The sequence below is a fragment of the Solea senegalensis genome, linkage group LG7, assembly GCF_019176455.1.
Source record: "Solea senegalensis isolate Sse05_10M linkage group LG7, IFAPA_SoseM_1, whole genome shotgun sequence".
In the NCBI taxonomy this organism is placed as follows: Eukaryota; Metazoa; Chordata; class Actinopteri; order Pleuronectiformes; family Soleidae; genus Solea; species Solea senegalensis.
In genome coordinates this window covers 2,517,739-2,541,408 of record NC_058027.1, presented here as the reverse complement: position 1 = coordinate 2,541,408, position 23,670 = coordinate 2,517,739, and the positions used below count along the sequence as shown (strand labels likewise).

At 45.5% G+C, this 23,670-nt stretch overlaps 1 protein-coding gene and 1 long non-coding RNA gene across 5 annotated transcripts in view; one reads left to right on the top strand and one right to left on the bottom strand.

Moving 5' to 3' along the window:
- LOC122772018 overlaps window positions 1-17,664 on the top strand; it is a 129,343-nt gene extending 111,679 nt beyond the window's left edge. The window contains exon 4 of the long non-coding RNA XR_006360726.1: window positions 17,608-17,664. This is a non-coding gene — a long non-coding RNA (uncharacterized LOC122772018). The remainder of the gene's footprint in view (window positions 1-17,607) is intronic.
- sox6 (SRY-box transcription factor 6) overlaps window positions 1-23,670 on the bottom strand; it is a 123,669-nt gene that overhangs the window by 7,214 nt on the left and 92,785 nt on the right. For all 4 annotated transcript variants that reach the window (XM_044029639.1, XM_044029640.1, XM_044029642.1 and 1 more), the window contains 4 exons: window positions 16,524-16,673; window positions 14,369-14,549; window positions 13,808-13,995; window positions 4,385-4,490 (listed from right to left, as the gene is read on the bottom strand). In XM_044029639.1, coding sequence (XP_043885574.1) covers window positions 4,385-4,490; window positions 13,808-13,995; window positions 14,369-14,549; window positions 16,524-16,673 — 625 coding nt within the window. The remainder of the gene's footprint in view (window positions 1-4,384; window positions 4,491-13,807; window positions 13,996-14,368; window positions 14,550-16,523; window positions 16,674-23,670) is intronic.

Sequence of the window (23,670 nt, the reverse complement as noted above, 5' to 3'; positions counted from 1 at the left end):
AGAGCGAGACCGGGGTGTGCTTAATAGAATTTATTGTGATTCATGAGGCCTGCAGCTCAAGTGTGACAGAGTGATATGAGAATCCCCTTTTAATTTGTCTCTCCTGGAAACAGTGCAGATGAGGAGCATGAATTACAGTGAGAAAGAGTGATTGTGTGTGTGTGTGTGTGTGTGTGTGACGGGGGAGGATAATGAAGAAGCGGGGAGAAAAAAAAAGAGAGAATGCAGTGAGGCCCAAGAAGCCTATCACACCTGTGAGCTGCAGGCTCAGACTCGACTGTGTACCAAGCCAGAGGGTAGTGCTGCCCCAGCCGTCCCCTCTCCCCCTGCTTTTCTTCTCCTTACTCATCTTTGTTCTGCGGGCAGACACATAATGTCACCCAGGAATCCGCTCAGGAGGATGAGCCTCAGTGAGCAGGCAACAATCACGCAAACCTGCCGGGCCCTCCCCGCTGGGATCAACACATCACTCCTGACTAAAGGCATTTACTGCCGACAATAGAGCCTCTCCCTCTGTGCACGATCGGGCTAGATTAACGTCTGTAGACAAAGGGAACGCGGCCCTCTGTGCTGCCACTCTAGGCTGAGCTCAGGCTAATTAAACCATTAAAAATTACATGTCATATCAGCTCTATGACAACAAGCAAATCCAGGGTTTTTCTCGATTTGAGTTGTCCGTGTGTGTGCGCGCGCGTCGTAAGGGTGCAAGTGTGTGCGCTTGTTCACTTGGGAACAAATGGCCAACCTGTGAACACGCAGGCTACGGCTTTCACTTTTGTCTGCTCGATCCCCTCTCTGGTGCGTTTAGCCTAAACCAGGAGTCTAATCTTTCACAATATCCCAGCTTTACGCTCACAAAAGGAGATGGACGCACACACGGGGAAACGAGAAAACCCCACAGAAGTCTGCGCTCCACCAGGGCCCACGCTCAAATTTAACTTCAAAACACAACTGTCTCGCTGATTGCGTTCCGACCCATTGATACTTGATAAAGCGTTAGAGCCTCCTAATCTGAGCTTTCCTCCAGGAAATGTCTCCGACAATGAAAGCCTGAGCGTTATTCCCACAGCCTCGGTGCTGGAAAAGCAGCAGAGACCTCCTCAAACGAGCAGCAGACTTCAGAAGTCAACCCATCATCGGTGATCTGCAACAACAATGCAACGCCGCGGTTCTTCTCATCCTTCTCCACCAGGACTTTGTTAAAGACACTCTTTGGCCCGTCTCTGGTTGATTTTATCACACTGGGCGTTCGGATTAATTCGGTTTCCTGTCTCCACGTATCTCTCAACAACCTCTTTGTTCTCTGTGGACCCTCAACGATTCGGGGGGGGGGGTTTAGACAAACATGCCGCCGCAGCTACACGGCAACTCTACACTTCCATATGTGAATGAACAAAGGGCCTGGCTGCGCTGAGGCTTTTGTGGTATTTTGTGATATTTTCATCAGCGCTTAAGAAGACCTAATGAATTTGCAGTGGGATCGTGTGTTTGGCTCGCGGCTTTGCGAAACGCCAAACACTTGAAGCGCTTCCACTCCTCTGCCGCTGTTTTCTGGCCTTGATCGTTGCGAGTACGGTCGCTGCATGCTCTGCAAATATTAGCTCAAGCAGCCTAAAGCTTTCTGTGAACTGCTGCGATGACAGAGGTCTGCTGTACGCGGGGACCACTCCGTGTGGCCGCTCTGTGCCGAAGGGAAAGCTGCTGCACACCGAGGGGCTTTCACACCCGATGCCAGTGTTGCGAGGGTACACCCAGTAATTTTCCTTTTCAGGAAACACCAACGTTTATACAGCGCGCTCTGAATTACAGTGGAAAAGTGTGTGTCGAAACGCAGAGGAGATTCCAAGTGAATTTTCCCTCCTCTCGCTCCAGAATGCTCCCAAAATAAGTGCATTTATGACTTGAAATTATAAATTCCAAAATTATTCACTAAAAACTGATCTTGCCAATTTGCAGGTCACAAGACGTCCAGAAGCCTGGGGTGAAGTTTGGTTAAAAAGTAAATATGTTGATGATGTGTTGGTCATAGTCATAAAAATAATGGAAATGGACTGGATTTCAATGGGAAGCAGAACCACATGTTGAAATATAGTCATTTAAATGCCATTTAAAGGTCTCATTTGGAAGAATTAGTGACCTCTAATGTGTGAGACTACAAATTGGAACAATTGGGGGATTCATCTGCTCACCCCTCCTTTTCCCAAGTACACTAGGAAACTATAGTGGCCTTCATATACTAGAAACTATATATTATTATTAGTATTCATTTGCACAGTAAGACACAAACACATGCTGCTTCTGGTTTCTGGTTGGTAAGGCTACCAATTTTTCTGGGAGATATTGCGATTAGAAAGTTATTTGGGATTACAGATTATCACATGACACATCAGAATATCAACTATGTTTTATTACCATGCAAGATACAAAGTGTTTTCAACTAAAATGTGCTTCGATCAAACAGAAGCTTTGTCAATTGCTTTCAATGACAAGTTGAATGGGAATCATTTTAAGCCATAATTGAAGCTACTTTTACCGCCAATATGAAAATGACCCGTGACCTGTTCTGCACAAACGAGCTGCAGGTAGTGGGACTGTGTGTTTGTGTATATCGTGGTGCAGAGGCTCCTCCGTAACCTCCGTACCGCGAGTGAACGTGTTTTCATGAGAGCAAACACTTCACATCCATCAACCTTGTTTTCCTTGTTGGTGCAGCTGAAGGAGACGGACAGATGCATTTGTGGCACAAGTGAAGAAAACAGTGTGTTTTGAGTTATGTGCGCTGCGGTGGCTCCCAGCCTTTTCCCCCTGGGAAGAGGACCTCTCCTCCCCTCTCCTCCCCTCCCCTCTCCTCTCCCCTCTCCTCTCCCCTAACCTCTGCCTGCTCCTAATCCATCGCTCCACTGGGAACAGTGATGCGAGGCGTCTGACGCGAGCCTTTCCCTCAGCACTGAGCAGGACTTAAAAGGACACAACTCCCCGTGTGCGCGCGCTCTGTTTCGGTCCTGACTCCACAGTAGCCACAGAGGGAAGGTTCCCACTGGGGGGGACTGAGCACTGGAAGTATATCTGTCTGTGGAGTCAGGGTGGGATGGGTGGGATCTGCTCCAATGGCTCACATGGGAGACATGCCAATGAATCCACTAATTGTACCTCTAATTCTCATCTTCAGGGTTGGGTGTGATGCGAAAGAAAATGAGTGGAAACAAGACATTGGCTGTGGAGTTGGTAAACAAACATTTTTACGCCGAGTAAAAACATTTTTTTTTATATAAATATCATGTGGCTGGTTTTGAAGTCTTTTATAAATGGGAGCCAATTACGTAGAAGAATTTCTTCACTAAAACTGATGGGAAATGTGTCGAAGGCGCTGTTTAAAGTTGCCGACGGGTTACATTGTCATGAGAAATATCTTTCCCTCTGCCTTGAGACTTTTTCGAGGCATCAAAGATGAGTCAGAAACATTTTTTCCCTTCGCTCCGGCTCTGAAGTGCCATGGAAACTGCCACAAATATTTATGCCGGACAAACATCAGTGCACCAAGGTACTCTTTGCTCCGGTGCAGGAGCCAGCGCCACAAAGGGAGATGACGCTTTGTCATACTGGTGCAACCCGAATTTACACCCCTTGGCCCAGGACCTCGAATGAACACAACGGCAACAGGAGCAGAAGTTGGGAAAAAAGCCAGCTTTGTCCTTGTCCTCCACTCACCTACCTGCGAAAACGCCGGAGCCGTGGCTCGTCTCAAACGGCGCTCACCCAACCCCCATGTCTCTTTTTACACATGCTTCTGCACGCACTCACACAAACCACTCTACAAATCGCTGCCGTGGCCTTCGTCTGCCATCAAGACTGCTTTTGCTTTCAAAACGTTGAGAATCAGACCAGTGTGTATATGGAGAGAGCCCCCTCGAGGGCCTCGGTTCACAATTCACTGTACTGCCTTTTTAGAAATCGTACACGAATAAACAAAAAACAAGTTCTCCGGTTTCAGCTCCTTGCATGCGAATGTTTTCCTTTTGCTTCTCTATGACAGCAAATCAATAATCAATATTGTTTTTTGCATTTTGTGGCTGAAACAAGTCATCGATTTATCAGAGAAACAAAAGACAGATTTGTCAATACTCTAATAAATATTAGCTGCAGCCCTCTCAGATGTAGAAAGCACTCGGAGAGCTCAAACTTCCGCCAAGGCCACACAGTTTCTCACAGTGTCGATATAATCAAATGTCTGTCAGTTGACATTTGCCCAGGCCACGTCCAAAATCTAATCATTTCCTAGAAAGTTGAATCAAAATATGTCCCTTTCTTTTTGAGTCGACCAAAAAAAAAAAAAAAAAGACAACATAGCCAAACAAATAGAATAACAAGTCAAATACGGCCTTACCGTCTAGATCCTCTGGCCTGGTGAGGTCAATAACTCGGTGGCCAATCTTCCCTTCCTCACCCAGCTTTCCGAGGTGGTGCCCGGTGTTCTCAAAGTGCGCCCTCTCCTACAGAGAAATACACACAGTCAGGTACAGGGACAAACAGGTACATCCATGGTTTTACAGTGAAAAGAATTGTAAGAAAAAAAAAAAAAAATAAATAACCCATCAGGATTCCTAAATTTTGAAAGGAAAAAACGTGTCTTTGATAAATGGAGGTTTCTTTTGAAGAGCTGCTCTTTTGACATGAGCTAGATGTAGCTTTTTCCTCTCTCATCTCTCTATTCAGCGGTGGCTATAATGGATGACAGGAGGCAGAGAGACAGTGAGGGCCAGGGGTGCTGTAAATAGATTTACAGAAGGATACTTTGTGATCCCGAGCACACAATGGGGCCGTGGCCCTCTTTGCAGTGCTCAGATTTTCCTCTGTAATCTTCTCCTTACATCCTCCCTTGCAGTCTGCAGCGCCCAGAGCTCAGCGCCCATCATTTATTCAGAGTTCATGCTTTGGAGAACACACCGTGTTTTCCCCGATTGTCGTGTCGCTTTGTGCTCAGATTAAACTTGGCATCATGTCGTACTTGACGCACAATGAAACCCAGTCATTCAGCGCTCTGTGACAATATTAAATGTCATGTCCGTGTGCATTTACAGAATAAAATAACAGCTTTCGGGGGGCCTCTGAATAGTTGCTGCACATTACACTTAATGTATTATGCAAGGGGAGAGTGCTGACTGCTGCTGCCTCCATTGTTGAATGACCTACTTCCTCGGTGAATACACGGGGCATTAGCAAAGGGCTGTCTTCCTCTTTAAAGACTCAACCAGGAGACGGACACTTTGACGCTGCATGATACAAATAATCTCCCCTCTTTGCCTGGATGACACTAAAAGCAGGCATGTTGCCACCATTCAGGGGGGGGAAAAAAGCATTTGTTTTACTCCGAGGGTGAGCATTCAGTCTCTGCCAAAGATAAACTCTGCGCGCTGACCTCTGCCCTTTTGTCTTTTCTGCACACGCCTATCGCATGTAGCCGGAGCAGAGGCTCAGGTGCTAACAGCTCCCTCGCCACGCACGCAGACACCGACGCGCATGAATCTTTTAGCCCTTTCTCTGCAGCGCGTTGGACAGTCGCGTTGCTTCTTCACTTTCCTCCCACAGGGAAGTTTTCCTCCCGCGAGCTGTCAGGAGGAGGCGCTGAAATATTTAGCAGACCTAACCATTGTGAGTTGAAATATTTATTTTTTACAGCTGCTTTTTGATTTATTTTGATGTTTCCCCCTGACACGTTGAATTACATCGGCAACTTTTCACGCCAGTAAAATTGTCCTTTTTAATTTGCTTTTGTCTAACCTCGTCTTCAGTGGGGGGTTAGACAGATGACAGGATGAAGGATGGAGACAGTTGAAGTCCATTTGAGTCCTTTCACAGTATTTTGATTTTCCTCATGCTTTTATTTATTCCAGAACTATTCCTCAAAAGAAAAGATTGCAAGAGAGACAGAGAGAGCACTGCAATTTACCATCATATTTGGAGTACTAGTCATTATTTACAGCCAGCTGAGTGATTCTGATATACAATTAACCACTACCTGCTTATGGCCTGTGATTAGAGCCTGTCGCTCTGACGGCCCTTTGCTTACTTAAGTGTTTTCTAATTATGACATATGTGCCGGTTCCTGCTGGGAGAGGGGACGCTTTGTAAAGACAAGACGGAGTACAGATCCTTTCTTGGTGTCACATTCTGTGTAACGCAACACACACACACAGAGCCGTATTTATCACCCAGCCACATTATTGCTCTTAATGAAAGAAGCCAGCAGCCCGACGACAGAGTGACTGATGTGCGATTAGCTGGGCGGGCGACGGTGCCGCTCCGGATTCGACTTGGACAGTCCACCAGGAAGACGCGGCGCTCGCGGGTTCTGTGTGTATCTGCAATAAAGTCATCATCTCGTCCCTCTTCCATGCTTTACTGGCCCCCTCTGATCAATCAAGTCCTTTTATAAGCTCATGATCATTAAGCATCGTGTTGGGTTGAGAGGGAGAGAGGAGAGGGAGTCATCAGTCAATGGTTTTCATTAATAACTGGCTCACTGTTGAGCAACTTTCTCCATCGCACGCGTCACATGATTAGTGAACGCCGGCACACTCGGCAGCTGCGACTGAATGAGGCTCTTGTTTAAGCATTCTTCGACGCGGCTTCACTTCATTTGCGATGAGAGCGTTTTACTTTACGCGAGGCGGCGTTTTACCCGCGATAATATAAAGGTGTGGGTACAGCTAAGTGTCCCTCCCTTCCTTGTGTTATCCATGCTAATTAATATCGGACTATCCGAGCAATATGGTGGCGCAAATTTTCATAAAATTTTATTTAGTGAGTTTAATATACTTATTGGTTCTAAGTGTGGTAATTTATATCTGCAAATTAGAATTATAGTTGGAATTATGGCCATAAATTATCCGTGCGGCATCAGGGTTTTGTTTTAGGGCTGGAAAATATTCAGTGAACTAATGCTGCTTTACTGCCCGTGCATCAAGTGCTGTGATAAATTAATGGCACTTTTATTATTTTATAGTGTCATTAAATTTTTACTGATCACTCTGACAAAGAGAAGTAGCAAAGGACGTGCAGTATTTAGGGAAGCTGGCCTTCCTGCCAGGAAAAGAGCAGTGTGTGTGTGTGCAGGGAGGGAGGGAGCCCATCAGTATATGGCTGATATAAAACGGTATTTATAATGTGCACGGCACGAGAATGATAAAAGACACACGCAAGAAATGATGCCGCTAAAAGCTGAGGGGCGTCCGAACGAGCTGCTGCATAAACAGTGTGGAGCGCAAGGTTGACGCGGAGACGTAGAGATGAAGACACAGGAAACAAAAGATGTAACTGGACACATTATTTCTCCCCTGCTCTGACCACAACTGCTGGCAGGCGCGCGGTCCCTCCTCTTAAAATGACTTCAGCATGCAGCTCTCCACCCCGCAACTAAAATTATAGCAGTGCAGTGCACTGAGAGCCGTAGTGGAAAACTGCCACCCACTATAATCTCCTGTGCATGCGTGTGCGTGTGTGTGTGTGTGTGTGTGTGCACTTTTTGTCTCTTAAGTTTAGGTGCAGTTTAAGATGTGACGGAGAGAGGGGAGAGAAAAAGAAGGTACATAGATAGTGGAGTCCGTGCAACTTCTTGGGCGAGGGAGCCTAAAAGAGAGCCCTTGTCAGTGCTGTAAAAGGAGCTTTAATCTGGTCGGCCACAGAACATGTGCCGGAGGCCTGCTGCTCTGCCCACAGGGTGTATTCTGGGCAGAGGCGGGTGGCCCACGGCCCTGTGTATTGTGCCTACTCCTGCTCTGTATTTAGGCAACAGACTACCAATCCTGACGCTCCTTCGCGCTCCCCTTTGTAAATAGCTCCAGGCTATAGGCAGAGCCATATGGCCTGAGATTGTTCAGCTACAGATGAAAGGGGGAAACGCACACTTGATAGTGAGGTAGACCGCGGCGCACATCGGCGCGCAGTTGTTTTGGAGTCGGCTCAGTTCACGGGGTGTCAGTTTGTCTAAATGATTTTAGAGTTTTCGTTTAAACATCATTAGGAATATCATAAAAAAAAATAAAAAAAAATCAATGCAGAACTTCTCGTACTCAAGGGACTGAGAGAAAAAGCACATTTGCACCGTTGCTCTAATGAGAGAGTTCGGCGAAGGTGAAGGTGAAGCGACGCTTCACTGCAGCAGACAGTAGTCACGTGACTTCTCTTAATCAGTCCCACGTGTTGTTCCCGTTAATTATTAACCACGTTCCTCTCTCGCTCATCGTCACTGATGTTAATCGTCATGTCGGCGATTCAGTTTTACGCTCACTTCCGCGATGCGCTGCGTCCTCAGTCAGTGCAAGCAGCCAGATAAATAAGGCCGCCATGTTTGGTCGGAGGCGCGTTTTGACCGTAGCTATTTAAAGAAAAAAATTTTTCAGGCAGCTGACAGACATGACATATTGTAGTTGTTTGCCAAGTGAAAATAATATAATAGTCTGCTTATTTCTTTTGGCCGTGTACGTATGTATCGACAGCAAATTACATGTTTAGCCTTTTTTTTTTTTTGTAATCTGACAACAGTAAGTGCCGTAATTTCTGAGATTCCTTAACTTCTGCTGAGATCTCGTCGCCGCATTTGCTCCGCGTCGGAAAGTACTGTATATGATCGCATGTGTTTAAAATGATTTAATGATTGGAACCTTTAACAGCTGCTGCTGCTGCTGCTGCAGCGCCCCGAAAAGCAGCCACTTACAGTATGTTTGATAATGTGCTGAAGCGGCTCTGGTTATATCACACACCTGGTATGTGGCGAGTCGAAGCCGGTGGCTCTCTGACCACAATATAGGTCTTTGTGTATCGAGTGTCAATCATCGCTGTGGTCTGCAGCCTTCAGAGTCTTCTCTCTGAGGGGCTCGCTCCAAGTCCCTCAACAATCTGTCCCGGCCACGACGGAGACAAAGACGGCACTTTTACACGGCTGCAGCTCCTCACAGCTCAGTGCCTCATCTGTTTTGTGTTTTTATTGTAACCAGTTGCAATGTTATTTATAAGTCTGCAGCTTTCCAGTAGTTTTTGCTAGTTTTGAACCATTTAAATGTTAAGTACATCCAGCCATGTGGTAAACCCACAGTTCCTTTCATTCAGGCTGTTGCTCTCTTTTTTACCCTGCGCTCCCTTTTGCTAAGCCTAATGCAGGCAGCAGCAGAATCAACAGTAGCAGCCACAAAAGGCTGGCATCTGCTCTATAGTAGTCATCCTTAACATCACACGGAGCAGAAATGGCCACCCATTCCAGTTCTGTTTGTACTGCCAGGCCATCACTTCATTTGTTTAAAACAGAGCAGAGAAAAGGCCTTTAATTAAATTAAGAAGCTCAAACTCTGTGTGATCTAATCCCGCTCTCGTCTGTGTGCCACTCAGATGTTATTTTCTTTAGCATTTTATGTCATTAACCATCATGACTCCTCACTCGCTGATCACCGGTTGCTTTGTTGCCGTTGTTTACGTCTCGCAGAAAGCGTAATCTTTGGCATTTTGGATGCAATGATGTGATTTAAAGTCGGTCTTCGAGCATTCAAGCATGTCTTGGATAAAACTGGCATAATACATGTTTTTAACAGCAGTGACATTAATTAGGGTTCCACTCCCAGATTAAGAGAGCCAGCGCGGGGGTCGTGCTCTTGTTCCAGTGTAAGGGGGGAGGTCACGCTAAATGTGACACTTTAGTAAATGCAGTTATTTTAACACTAACATTTACACTTAGACTCTCTGGAGGTGCTGAATCTCAACATAACGATGTCTTAACTGTCGTCACTCTGAGGTGCTGAGAACATCCTATCCTATCTTAAAGAGAACCATTCCAGTCCCGTAGCACATTTCTTATACATTAAGGTTTTTGTTTTTTTTCTCTTTATGTTTGTCTCTGCGCTGCTAAAATCATCTGTTGACCTCATGTACTTTTACGGGTTTCCAGTCCTCAATGATCCAGAACTGTACTCTGGTTCCTCGGGGAGGAGATGTGAAGTTGAGCTGAAATCTCCGGCCTTATCTAACACTCCAGGTTGCAAACAGCAGGATATTAGAAACTGCAGCATTACCCAAACCCCTTTCACACACGGACAAAACCTCAAGACTTGTTGGACACAGGAGCCATTATATTCCAACTGCAACAATACCGCAGTCTATAAATGGTCCTTTGTGGCCTATTCTTCCCCCCCCCCCACTCTTTGTCGCATGTGCCTTGTGGTGAGCATGGCATCACAGGTCTACACAACTGAGGCCAGAGGCTTTTCTGAGCAACTGTGCTGGGGCCAGAAATTCTCCATGTATAATGACAAGTGTGGAAAATAATGGAGCTGCCACCACCAAATGACCCTCGCAAGATGCTGCCTTGATGTCTTTCTGGGGAAGAGCAACATACCTGACCTGGAAACACACACACATATATTATAAAGAATCATACATTATTTTTATTCTTTTGGCAAACGTGAACAATTGCACAAAGCATTAATGTAAGCAATCTTCACAATGGCACTTGCTGGCTACAGCCAGTGTCTGGGAGTAGAGCATAATCTAATTTGGATGGGCAAACCCTTGTATGCCAAGGATTTACATTGCAGCCAAAACGCCTTGGTTTGCAATTTCCAAGACAGCAGTCGAAAAGGAGCAGAAAATTGCTTCCAGGGCTGCGGACCAGACAAGATTATATTCAAAGTCTTTGTGAGGGCTTTGCCTGAATGGGGCCCTGGCATCACATACACACATGTGTGCGCACACACAAACACACGCGGGTCTGCGCCGCTGTCCTTGCAAGGACTCGGCATTGAAGAGCCTGACCAAAAACCTAATCCCTAACCTTAATCGAAACCAGTTCATGTCTAACCCCGTCCTTAACCTAACCAATCTAGTTGCTCGGAGATTAGGTTCTGCCTCGTTAGGACCAGGTTTTGGTCTCTAAGAGGACTTCTGGTCTCTGACGAGGACAAAAGGTCCCAAAAGAGGTAACAAAAATGTGCGTCCACACACACACACACACACACACACATATACTTGCATGCCCATTTATGCATAGACATACAAAAAAAATCACACACACACACACACACAGGGAACACTGTAACCACTATAACCAATAGGTTAGGAGGAGATTTTGTGCAGCACCAGTGTGAGCTACATTTGAATATTTACGGGCTGAGCTCTGGGATATGGGAAATGGACAATTGCAGTCATCAATACTGAGGAGAGGAGGCATTGCAGGGGCAGAAAAGGGCAGTTCAATAGGTTAATACATTGGCCTTTCACCTTTTGATTCTAGTTAGGGACATGTCAGCAGAGAGAATATATTTTATCTCGCACAAGCTCAAAGGCATGAACCTGAAGGGACCTGAGGATCAGATCGGTACAGAAATCTGTCACGTTGGACTTTATGGGTTCAAAAACAGGCTAATATTGTGTATGTTTGTCTTTTGTCTAAAATGAAATAAGACTTTTTATAGCATTTCCTCGCCAGCCACACTGAACACTGGCTCTGAGTTTGCAACATGGAGCGGAATGGGTTCTGTGTGGGTTTGTGCAAGAGAAAACAATCACATTAGCCACATGCATTGTCTGTCTGTATATTATTTTTATGTGCATTTTTTATTTTACAACTTGCTTTTAGGCTGCTTTTACTGAATTTTTGAAAATGCCTGTTAAAATTCGCAGTTTTATATAAGCCTAGCTCATGATGGACACATGGGACAAGTTATCTTTACCTGTGGCGCTAAAAAGAATCCGTTAGTTAAAGCTACGGGAAACAATTCACATGGTAACAAATGGATTAATGTTCACCGTGTTTGACTGTAGGCTCACTGCTGCATTCAAGGTAAAAGCTTCCACTGGGTGAGGAGGAGACTGTAAATAATGGAACAAAGTAATTGCCCTTCCGCCGACAATAATATCTTCGGATAAATATTTCAGAAAGGTAAATTGCGGAAGAGTTGCAAAAGGTTTTATTGTACGGATGGATACGGGAAAAACAGACAAATAACGGAGGAAAAACACGTGCTCCCGTAAAGCATGAATATTTCACATGTCCTCAGGTTAAAGGCGTGTGTACTGTTAAACACAGAGTCTAATCTACATTGTGTTCTCCTGGGTCAACGGCCATGCAGGCAGGCAGGGAGGGAGGGAGGGAGGGAGAAAACCAGAGCCTGAGTGATAAAGGTGAGGGAGGAATGCATTGTACTGTTCAGACACACTTTGTATGAAAAGATGAATTGATCCATCTGTACGCAGCACTTAGACCCACTCCTCTACCCGGTCATTACAGTGGGATAAATCAATATTTAATATCCCCCTCTAACAGCCACAGTGGATGATCTTAACCTCTCCTTAATCCCATTTATGTTACCTTTCCAGAATCTTCTTCATGTAAGCTCTCACTATGATAAACTTCCAAACAAGAGACTGGGAGGGGAGCTATTAAAGACCACACAATATTTATGTCAGGTGAGGCACCTTCTTGAAATATTAATATTCTGAAACTGACCAAAGTGAAAGCTTTTATCTGGGCCGCTCAAACCCTTCTAGTCCGTTGGCTTGTATCAGCAAAAGACTCTCTCTCCTTCGCGCTCATTTCAACCCCCCCGATGAATTACAGCCTGCTGTTCTTTATTGCAGCCAAAGGATGAAGATGATGGGGGCAATTCTTTTAGCTGACTTGATAAAGTGCGCCTCTAATTTCACACCGGCCTAATAGGGGCCGGTGTCAGTGGATGTACGGGGCGGGGGGGGGACGGGGACGGACACTAGCTCACGGTGATTTGCATGAGTGTGGAGCGTCGGTCGTTGTTGTCGTTCAGCGAAAACAGAAGCATTACCTGAGGTGATGCTTTCAATTAAAGAGATTAGTCGCATATTAGAAGGTGTTTCCACTGACTTCACCCACGCAAGCCCGCACCCACCAGCGCGCCATTGTAGTGCTGTGTTTGACTATAATTTGATGTGGCATCGTAACGTTACTGTGCCACGTTGTGTCGTACTGTATCGCAGTAAAGGCTAAGAGCTGTGTGTGTCCTCTCTGTGGGCTGCACTCATTTATCTGCTTCGCTGCAGCGAGAGCGTAGTTGATGGCCACCTGCATCGACACTGATCTCTTCCAAACACCAAATTAGAGGGGAGTCAAAATAGATATTCATTGACTTTTTTACATATACATTGACCTACTTGAGGCTGTTGGTTGAAAGTGTCAGGTGCTGAAATATTAATGAGCACCGCTCCCAGTTCCTGCCTGCTCCTCGCAGCCAACTGGCACCGCGGCGCCAAGCTGAAGAGACGAGGACAGCTTTTTTTCTCTCCTTGATTGACTCATCGATTGAAGATATTTTTAAAGGGAATCCCTGGGAGTGTGTACTCCTGGTACAAAGCAGCCCAATCCCGCGTCGGGGGACGGAGAGGGGCTGCGAGTCTGCTTTAATTGGGCAGAGACTTCAGAGCTTTTTGCTTAACCCGCACCGGGCACTGCCATGGCCTGTCACGGCCCTCACACCGACATCAACAACCCTCGGAAACACACACACTCGCACAAACTTACCCGTATTAATTCAAGTAAACACATATGTACACACTCAACTTGTGCCAGCGCTTATCAATACGACCACCCTGGACATGGATTAAAGAAAAAATAGTAGTCTTAAGAATGACTGCTGTGTTAAAAAACCACCATGTTCCACTTTCTTTACACTTTCTTTCCTCCAGTTCTCGCCGGGGAGACCTGACCACTCTCGGTGGTCGGTTCACGGTTGCAATGGTGCAGACCTGAATCAGGAATAGCACAGATACAAAGTGTACGACCTAAGGTCCTCACCTTGTCCACTCTGCAGTTGTTGAGGCCCACTGAAGTGAGCGCGGACAGCTTTGCCTCCATGCCCTGCTGGTGATGTTGCAGCTGCTCCCTCTGGATCTGCTCCCTCATTTTCCTCGCCTCCTGGATGGCCTTCATCACCGTGTCCTGGTCCCCAAACAGCGCGGTAGAGTTTAGGCTGGACAGAATATCTATGAACACAGGATTTTTGGACGGAAAATGTGTCCGTTAGAACACGTAGTGTGGGGTGAGAGTAACATCTCACAACATCTCGAGTGCAATGTAAAATACGATGCCCTTTTTAGTTATGTGTAATGATTATTTTTCATCTTTACGGTGGCAATTTTGGGACATTCAGCATGAGGTATTGATACTTTTCAAAAGTAAAACTTGCTATTATTCACGTTTACATTGAAGCTGCTTAAAAACAATATTCAACTTGACTTAAAATGACTTATCTTGAAGTAACCGGGAAGTGTTTGCTTGCTTGACAGCAGGCAGCAGACACATCAGCGTGTTTTTGAATTGAATCAACGTTTGTGTGGCGCGCGCTCGGGAACTCACCGAGGGACGAGCCCCGTCCCAGTCCTCCCAGTGGACTCGGGATACCGCCCTTGACAAGAAGACTGTTGTTTGGGCTGTTTTTACTGCCGGGAAACAGGTTTTGTGTTGGGGACGTGGGAGACTTGACCATGTCTGCCGTCTTTGGCCGAGCAGACAGGTTGAGCGGCTGTGTTCCTTCCTCCTGTGAAGGCAGAGATAGCAGTGTGAGGAAAGACAGATGTGAATAGGTGGCCCACGCCTCTCCTCTTACAGAGAGCTGCAGATTCCCCCGACAGCATGTTCTCCTCTGTTCCTGCTTAATTATACGATCCCTGCCCTGTCCCACAACTCCTTGCTGATCCTGCAATCTATTTACCTCTCCTCTCCTCTCCTCTCCTCTCCTCCAGGAGCCGTGCCACTGCAAGGTTCCTCGCCGTTGCCCGGCGCCTTTGTTCACACTAATTAAAGCAGATTCTGTCTCTCTGTACGTCTTCATCTGTTCTCCCTCTCCTCCTCTGTGCGCTGTGTCTGCACTCTGGTTCGAAGAATAAATAATGACCAGATAACGGCGGTGCCAGTGATCAAAGACAGCTGTTCCATTCATCAGTTGTCGACTTACATTATCTACTTCATTAGCTTGTTTTCTAATTCCATTCCTCATTTGTGAATACTTGCTCTTATCGTACGCTTTGATATGCCATTCCTAAAAGAAATATGAGAAATCACACTCCACTGTAGTTCTCTATTCTATTCTGTACTTGTATATTTGCTGGTCGTGGCCTTTTAGAACAATTATTATATGATATTATAGGTAAGAGTTGCCGGTTGTTGTGAAATCACGCTCATAATACGTACACATATTACAATTTAATGAATTCAATTGCCCTATTAGCCCTATTAAGAGACACTCAAATCTGTTTAAATACAATAAATGCCGGTTTGTTTTGAATAGAAACATTTGCATCCCAGTGCAAATTGTGCATGTGTGTGTGTGTGTGAACAGCAGTCCTTTGAATCAGATTAGGGCTCATGCTGTCGTTAACAGTATTTTTCAAAGCCCAAGTGTCTCCTTGTCCAAACATATGGCTCAAGCATACACTGCCCCAAGGCCTTGTTATTGCTGTGCCAATAACAGTTTGTCATGCAGTGAAGCTGAAAGCAGACAAACAAAACTTAAGGCAATCTGATTCCGCTGGACTGTGCACACATATGGGATGATGCCAGTGTGTGTGTGTGTGTGTGTGTGTTTGCGTTGTATTTGCGTTATGATTCGTTACACTGAAAACTCTGTAATATTTTTGCCATTCACTGTAATAATATTTAACAGGAAAGTGATGCTGTGTTAATGTTGGCCTAATCTGTGAGTGCGAGGGGAAACAACGGCAGCCATTTGGAGATGAATTGATAAACGGAGAATTGTGATCGAGTGATGAAATAAGTGTCGAGTGAATTTGAGGGCAATCTTTCAGTGTGAATCCTTTAAGGTAAACGGCCTGTGTGTGTGTGTGTGTGTGTGTGTGTGTGTGTGTGTGTGTTGCATTTCCACAGGATGATTTATCGTTTATTTCCATTGTGATATTATTAAGCTAAACTACTCCAAATGTGCGTGCATGTTCCTGATTATGGCCTTAGTGAGTGGGGATGATGTATATATGGCCTCTCCCTCTGCATGGAGGTCTAGTGGAATTCTGCCACACAGCAGCAGCAGCAGCAGCAGCAGCAGCAGCAGCAGGAAAGACACATCCTGCATTTGGTTTGTTTAAAATACATATAAAAAAAGAGACATGAGGGAGATGATTGATTCAATTTTGTCTGCGTTTGTCTGTATCACACTATTGTAACTGTTTAAATCAATTTAAACAAAAACAAAAACACACACACACACAACAAATAACTTTTCATTGTGAGGAAAAATTAGAAACCATGTGTTCCACAAATTACTGGCTTGGAGCAGCCGTCGCCATAGCAACCACGTCCACAAAGTTCTGGTTAAGAGAGAGGGGGCCTTGTTAAAGCGCCACAGATTGATGGCCTGTTGGGAGTTCTGCTCTGCACCGGGCCAAGTGACGCAGTGAACAACATAGATTCTACTTCATTCAGGCTCGGCCGGGTCAAGTGCCACTTCGGGCCTGCGCTGTTGGGTGGGCAGGTCCGAGGGAACACGAGGGTTCTGTACCTTGACTTGAGTGATGGGGCTGGAGGAACTCTTGTCGTTCTTCAGCGAGGAGGGGGAGATGGGCCCACTGGCGTTGATGGGCTGGGGGAGTGGAGGCATCTTGGATCCAGGAGAGACCTGCATGCTGGCAAGCTGGGCCGCATACAGTTGCTGTAAAGGGGGGGAAGAAAAGGCGTTAACATCCAAATCCAGCAAACATTCAGAGTTTTATATTCCGTCTTTTCCTCTCCTCTCTCAGAACTCTGCGTCTGCCTTCATCCCGCCGCTCTCTCACTCTCTCTTTTACGTCTTTCCTCTCTTTCCATACGGCTGGCAAAGAACCCCCATCAAAGGTCTTAACTGTATTTCAAAGGCTGAACCCAGAGAGAGAGAGAGAGAGACAGCAGTCTTAAAAACCACACAGAGATGGCTTTCATTCAAAATACTTGGAGCCCCTATTTTCCACTCATCACAGAGGAAAAGTTTGCTGACTGGATGCAAGTGTGTTAGCAAAGATCTCTCATTTCTCTCCATCGACACAGCTTCCTGTTGAAGTTCCTAGCCTGTGATTTGTCTCCGCGCTGCCACGTGAGACCGGCCCATTCGGCACAGTTAGAAACCTAACCTCAGTTGGATCGCCATCACAGAATATTTCCAACACAAGCATTATTAAGGCTCAGAAACCTGCACAAAGAACACTGATGTAATCACCGTTATTTTCCTTGGCGTTAAATCAGCAAGATGTCCGACAGTCGGCGACACGACCACACACGTGGTGGTTTGAAGTGACTGGCGAGGCGCTCGGCAGCAGTCGTGCCGGTAACGGGGCCGAACTCTGAAAGTTCCATTTAAATTGTCACCGTAGGCTGATTATGTGGCAGATACTACAAAGAGGGTTTAAAGATGTTGATATGAAGGTTTGGAAGTATTTTAGAAAAAAAAAAAAAGGCCACAAATTGTCTTTTGGATGCGATTTCTGAAATAGAAATAATAGTCTAATAGAATTGTATTGTATGTCTGTTTTATCTCATTAAATGCTGGAACAATGCCGGACTCATTTGATTTAATGATTATTTTTGTGCTCTTTTTCCCGCCGTCCATGCAGAGAGCAGCACTCCGGCAACTGCTGAGACTTCTGTCCACCCCAGGTCTGCATTGATTGGCCACCAGGTAAGTGATGAAATTGGCTTTTGTCTCCTGCTGAAAATGGTAGGGGTCTGTCCAATAAGAGCTACTGTCTGAGAAAGAGTTTTTTACTTCATGTAGCCTTAGACCTCACTTCATCAAAGAGATTGCGCCCCTTAACTCCCCCACTGGCCCACTTACTTCAGACTAGGTAAACGTTATGGCTTGTTGTGCTTTTCAGTTCGATGGCGCTGTCAAGGAGAGTCTAATTTCTTGTCCACTGGCCAATCAGCAAAGCCTTTCTCATTTCCTGGTTAGACGAGCCACATACAGCCTGCATTTGTGCGGACGGAAAAAAAAAAGCCACCCAGCCTGCCGGCCTCACCTTCCGCGGTGTCGGTGCCGGCTGAAGCCGGACAAAGCGCTTTATGTCCGCGCACATATCACCACTTATAAACACACGTGTGCTCCCGTAAGAAACTTTATCACTGCCATGTAAGCGGCGGTACAAAAGGGCCATTCTTCCAGGCGACCTGGGGATAACAACGGCACATGGGCTACGGAAATGACAGACCGATTATGTTCCCACAATGATAGCACGCGCCCCCCCACCTCCCTCACAAGCAGCCTTTTGTCTCTGACGGGAACGGACCAAATTCTATTTTCTCCTTAATGTCAGACAACGAGAGAGAAGATACTTCACTCCCCTCCTGTCTCTCTCTCTCTCTCCAGGCTACACGTGAGACGTAGAGCGACAGCGGCCGGGTCTGTCGGACAGATGTTTGCTAACAGGCTTGTCGCTCGGGCACGGCCCTGACCTTGAGCGGGAAGAACTTTATTGTCCCGGGAAAAAAAAAAAGAGAGCGTAATTAGAGTTTGCCTCAAATTAGGCACAGTCAGGATGCCCACTTTTCAGCACTGATTAGCAGGTCACTGCCATGGGGTTAGAAGCTGCGGCTCCCCCTGTAACCAGGACCAGTCGGACTCCAGGAGTCAAAGAACAATAAATACAATCAGAGGCATGAAAGGTGCGTTAACGCGCCCATCCACTGCTCAAGGACAAATGTGGAAAAGAAGTCAGTGTTTGAGTGTGTTTTGTGGTTCGACACGGACTATAATACTTTGACATTTCATGAAGAAAGACTTTAAAAATCGTACAGGAAGTTGTCAATGGAGCGCGGCAATGAGGTGTCAAAGGCTGAGGTGTGTTACGCTCCCTGCCAAGGCTGCTCTCCCCAAGCAGAAGACATCTGCCTGCTTCCCTCTGCTCTCACTTGTCTTTCTCGCGTCTAATAGCCTCTTCTTCACATCTACTTGCCAGGTGGGGGCAGCAAAAGGTTCATGGTAATGAGGGTCAAGCTGAAAGTCAATGCCCCAACTCTGGGGTATTGGAGGAGTAGGTGAAAGCCTGAGTGGAGCTCAGGACCCGTCTGTTTCCAGCTTTTTTCTTCTTGACAAAGGGAAACGCGTGTTCCAGGACAAATATAATAATTGTGTTCATGGAAAGCCACAGAGCAGCGCGCACCAAGGCGCAGCTTTTAAAATGAAATAATAGCTAATGAGATTTCAACGTGTGTGTGTTAAAAGAAATCTGGCAAATGTGCCTGTGTATAATAAACGTTCTTTCAGCTTAAGGCAGGAAAAACTTCATAGCGTTTTCCATTATCAGAAACGGTCGTTACGATAAGTGCAAGTCATGTTTTTTCCCCTCCTGAAATCAGCCGTGTTTTTATTAGACAAATACCAAACGTAAACAAGGAAACAGACAAACAGAAAATCGGAGGTTTTTCCTCTGACCCCTTCGTTCCCCCCCGTTTCCCAGTGGAGTAGAGCAGATCTCAGCAAGCGTGGATTTAAAGTGAGTGCAGCACACCCAAGGTCAGCCTGTTAGCCTCTGGTAATTAAAAACAAGCCCTCCGGAGGCAGCAGAGGTTAAATGGGGAGGTTCACTTTTCCGCCTGCGACATTTAACTGAGAATACACAGTCTGCTGATAATGATGTTGGGCATTTTTCAAAGCATGATGTGCATTCACAATGGACGGCTTCTGTTTTATTAACAACGGCGCTGGTGTCGCTTGATATAAAGCACGATGTGGAAAAAAACCATCATGCCTTTCTTGTGACTTCTACGTCTGCTGCAGCACATGCATATGTGGATTAAAGATGCAAAAAAAAGAGCAAATAAATACAGAGAGGAACAAAAATGATTTGACTAACAACCTAAACAATAGTTAATAAAGCTTGACGTGCATTTTATCTTTTCATCACACTTGTGTGTGTGTGTGAGTGTGTGTGTGTCAGTCAATGTCTCATTCACCTCTGCCCGGCCTGGGTGCTGAGCACTGGGCTGGATATGAGGGCATTAACTGTGCTTCAGTGCACCACGCCATTTAAAAGGCAGCACAGCGCCAGCCCCGTTTGCCACAAGGCTTGTACAGGCTCATTGCCCATGGCGACCAGGCAGGCTGACCCAGGCTAGACCCAGATGTCAGGAGTGGAGGAAAGCGTCCTGGTGCACTGTGCCGATGCTTTCCAGTATGGCCCAACATCTGTCTCATCTGCTGGCACCCAACCTGCTCTGCTCTGCTCTGCTCTTACCCCTCCTCCCACCTCTTGCCTTTTTTTTTTCTCTCTTCTATTTCTACAGCAGTTTTATCTACAGTATTTATATAAAATAGAAATGAAAGTCATTCTCTGTCAGTTTCTCCCTCTTACACACACACACACAAATGCAAGTGTTTGTGTGGAAGCCGAGGGGCCCCAGAGCCGACCCCCCCATTCAGTGTTGCTCACTGCATTATCCACTCTATCTGTCCATCTGTCCCTCTGTTCACCACTGCCTCCATCCAGCTGCTCACCTAGCCGTCCTATTAGCACCGAGCTAGCATCATGGGTTACCTTCAAAGACCCACCTCCTCTGCTCATAAACACTGAAACAGCTGCTCTCTACAGTACGTCCGTTCTCTCTTTTCTCCCATCCTCCTCCCCTTTCAAAGTCAAAAGTGCTTCACTTGTTAATGATGGCGGATGAGTTGTAATGATAACTCATGGCGGATTTAAATACATTTAAACTTAAATAAAGTTATTATTGATTTGTTTATCTCGCAAAAGTCTCTTCTACCACCTCAAAATAATATCCGCTGTTTGCCAGTTGTAATTTTAGCACAAATTTGTTCTGTAATTTGCAAAAGGGGGTCCTCATATTAAAGGTTTGGGCAAACGCATAATGCTGTAAGGATGTGATGGACAATTTGGGGTTAAAAAGCCAAGCAAACACAGACTGAGATGCAAGACGCAGATGGAAAAATCACACAAGCAAAAGAGCGAGAAAGAAAACGAGGCTTCGACTAAGTGAAAGCAAAGATTTCTATTTGTTTAGTCCATGATGCGGCGCACAGAAAACCCAGATGTTTTGTTTCATCCAATAATCCTTAAACCCCAAAGTCCTGCTTCCAATGAAAAAAACAACAACAACAACACGACTTTCTTAAAGCTCCCTCTCCTCTTAACTGAAGGGTGATGTACATTAAGTCGATGTTGACCTGAAGTAAATTGTTTTTCACTTGACCACCGATGTTAAATGGACAAATAGCGGAGACAGTGTGACCCTTAAGAGAAATTTCTTTTGTAGAATTAGGGAAATGCCCTTCTTGTGTCTCCGCTCAATTGAAAATAGGAGGCGTGGAGACAGATTGGGGGTACAATCTGAGCACAATTTCCTCTGTTAGGTGAGAGGTGTCAGTTGTAATCAGAGAAGGACAGGCGGGGATAGAGCCATTGTTTCCTGCTGGTCCTGGGCTCATCCTGCCTCTGTGTGGGCACTAATGAAGAGGGGCATGTTGCGCAGGGATAGTTTACCCGCCTCCTCTCCTGTGAGTTGGAGAACGAGAGCCAATCTGTCAGGGAAACATTGAGTGAAATTGCCCTGTGGTACAGCAACGCCTGGTGACAGCCACTTGCAGACTGCCAGCCCACCAGACTGATGCTACCACCCTGTATTGACAAGCAAATTACAGTCTCCAACACTCAAAAGCTTCCTAGAAGATTCATTTACATCCATCAGCTTTAAGCCTTTGTTACCTCGCCGGGTTTTCTTCTCTTAAGGGCAGAGGAAGGAGGGAGGATCCCAGACTGTTATGACAGAGGAGATTGTGGAGAGGCTGTGCAGCCAACATTAAGACTGACGGAGCGGCGAGGCTCGCTGACTGGATGGCTGATCACATTACCTCTGCAGCATTGTGGGAATTAATTCTTCCAATAAGATCATTTTTTAAGGTTCATATATTGCACAATCTACACTGAGTAAATTGGTGGAAATTATACGTTGCCATGCAGCTGACAGGAAGAGATATTTTAATGGGGTTCAGCCATATGTGTATGGGACTTGTGTGTACCTCTGTGTGTGTTGTGTACGTGGGGATGGAAGTTGAAAAGTTTTAAACGGGCTACGGGTGAGGTTATTGTCACGTCGAGCTTCGTGAGGCATCAGTTTGTACGACGTGACAGCGGAGCAGTTTCATTCCATTTAGTAATTCCAGTTCAAACAAATAGACAGACTAGTCTTTGAATTAGAAGTTTAGAGCGGCAACTAACGGCGTTATTTTCATCATCGATTTATCGGTCGATTGTTTTCCAGGTGAATCGTTCGGTCCATAAAATATCAGAAAACCTTAAAAAATGTTGACCGGTGTTCGTCAAACCTGGAAATGACGATGTTCTCGATTGCCGTGTTTCGTCCACAAACCAAAATGATTCACTTTTTATTATTTCTTTGTTATCCAGAGCAAAGAAATGAAGAAAATATTCACATTTAAGAAGCTTAAACAATCAGAAATCCTGTTTTAATCATGAAAAAAAGCGATGAATCGATTATCAAAAAGTAAACTATATATAACTTTCCATGCACTGGGTTAACTTTAAAGGAGACGGCGCGCGCGCCGGTGCTATTATTGCTTTAAAAAGGGAGGAGACAACTGTAACTTAATTCGCCGTCTGGATCGATATGATGTTTTTAATCATAACGGGCTCTCAGTGCTTTGTAGAGGAAGTGGCAGCGGTCACATGGTTTGTTGATCCCAGCCATGGAGAAAAGGGCATGTTTGACTTGCCTTGCTGTTTTAAGGGGAGTCTCTATGCAGGGTAAATAGCAGCCAGCAGGCGGAATATGTGACAGGCTGACAGACTTCAATTAATGGAAAATGCACCTCTTTTTGTTGACTGTGTTCTATAAAGGTCGGCCAAGTCATGGTTTTTGGAGGCAGTGTTTTTGCCCATTCCCAGGGTTAGATGCATAATCAGAATTAATGACTGCAGACCTGCCTGCCCTCCTCACCCCAACCTTCAGATATATGACTGTCTCATCTGACCTCATACACCACCGTAAATAGACTCTGCGTGCCTGTCTGTCTGTCTGTCTGTCTGTCTGAACAACCACTCCTTTGCAATGGACTTTGCTTTGATACACAAACTAAACTCCAACAACATATTTACTCATGCGACCTCCTTCTTTGGCTCTCACGGACACGTGTGCAAGAATACTTCAGCGTGCCTGGTTTAATCTTTTTGTCGGCTGTTGAGAATCACATGTTTCACTTGAGTTTTCTTGCTATTGTTGACAGAGATGCTGCAGTGACTTAAGCTTTCTAATCTTTCTCCCCCCTTTTCTCGCTCTTGGAGAACAATACTGATTTGTAGATATGCTTCAAATCCAGTTACTCAAAACTGCAAAGGAAAGTTATAGAAACGAGTTATGTAAGTTGGCTTCTTTTATCTTTGATGGGAATAAAAGTCTGTGGTAACAATAGTATTTCTCTCAGCGTGCAGCGTTGAAGGCAGTTAATTATCTATATTAAGCATTCTGTCCTCAGGTGAAGGTATGACCTGGGTTCAGCTCTCTTAAAAGCTGTTAGAAAAGCCTGAAGGGTTTGGAACCACTCCCAACATTTCTGTTGCTTAATAATCCCTACTGAGCTTCACATACTGTACCACAAACTTTTTTTTTTTTTCCTTATAGAAAAACAACATATACCAGTTAAGAAAAAA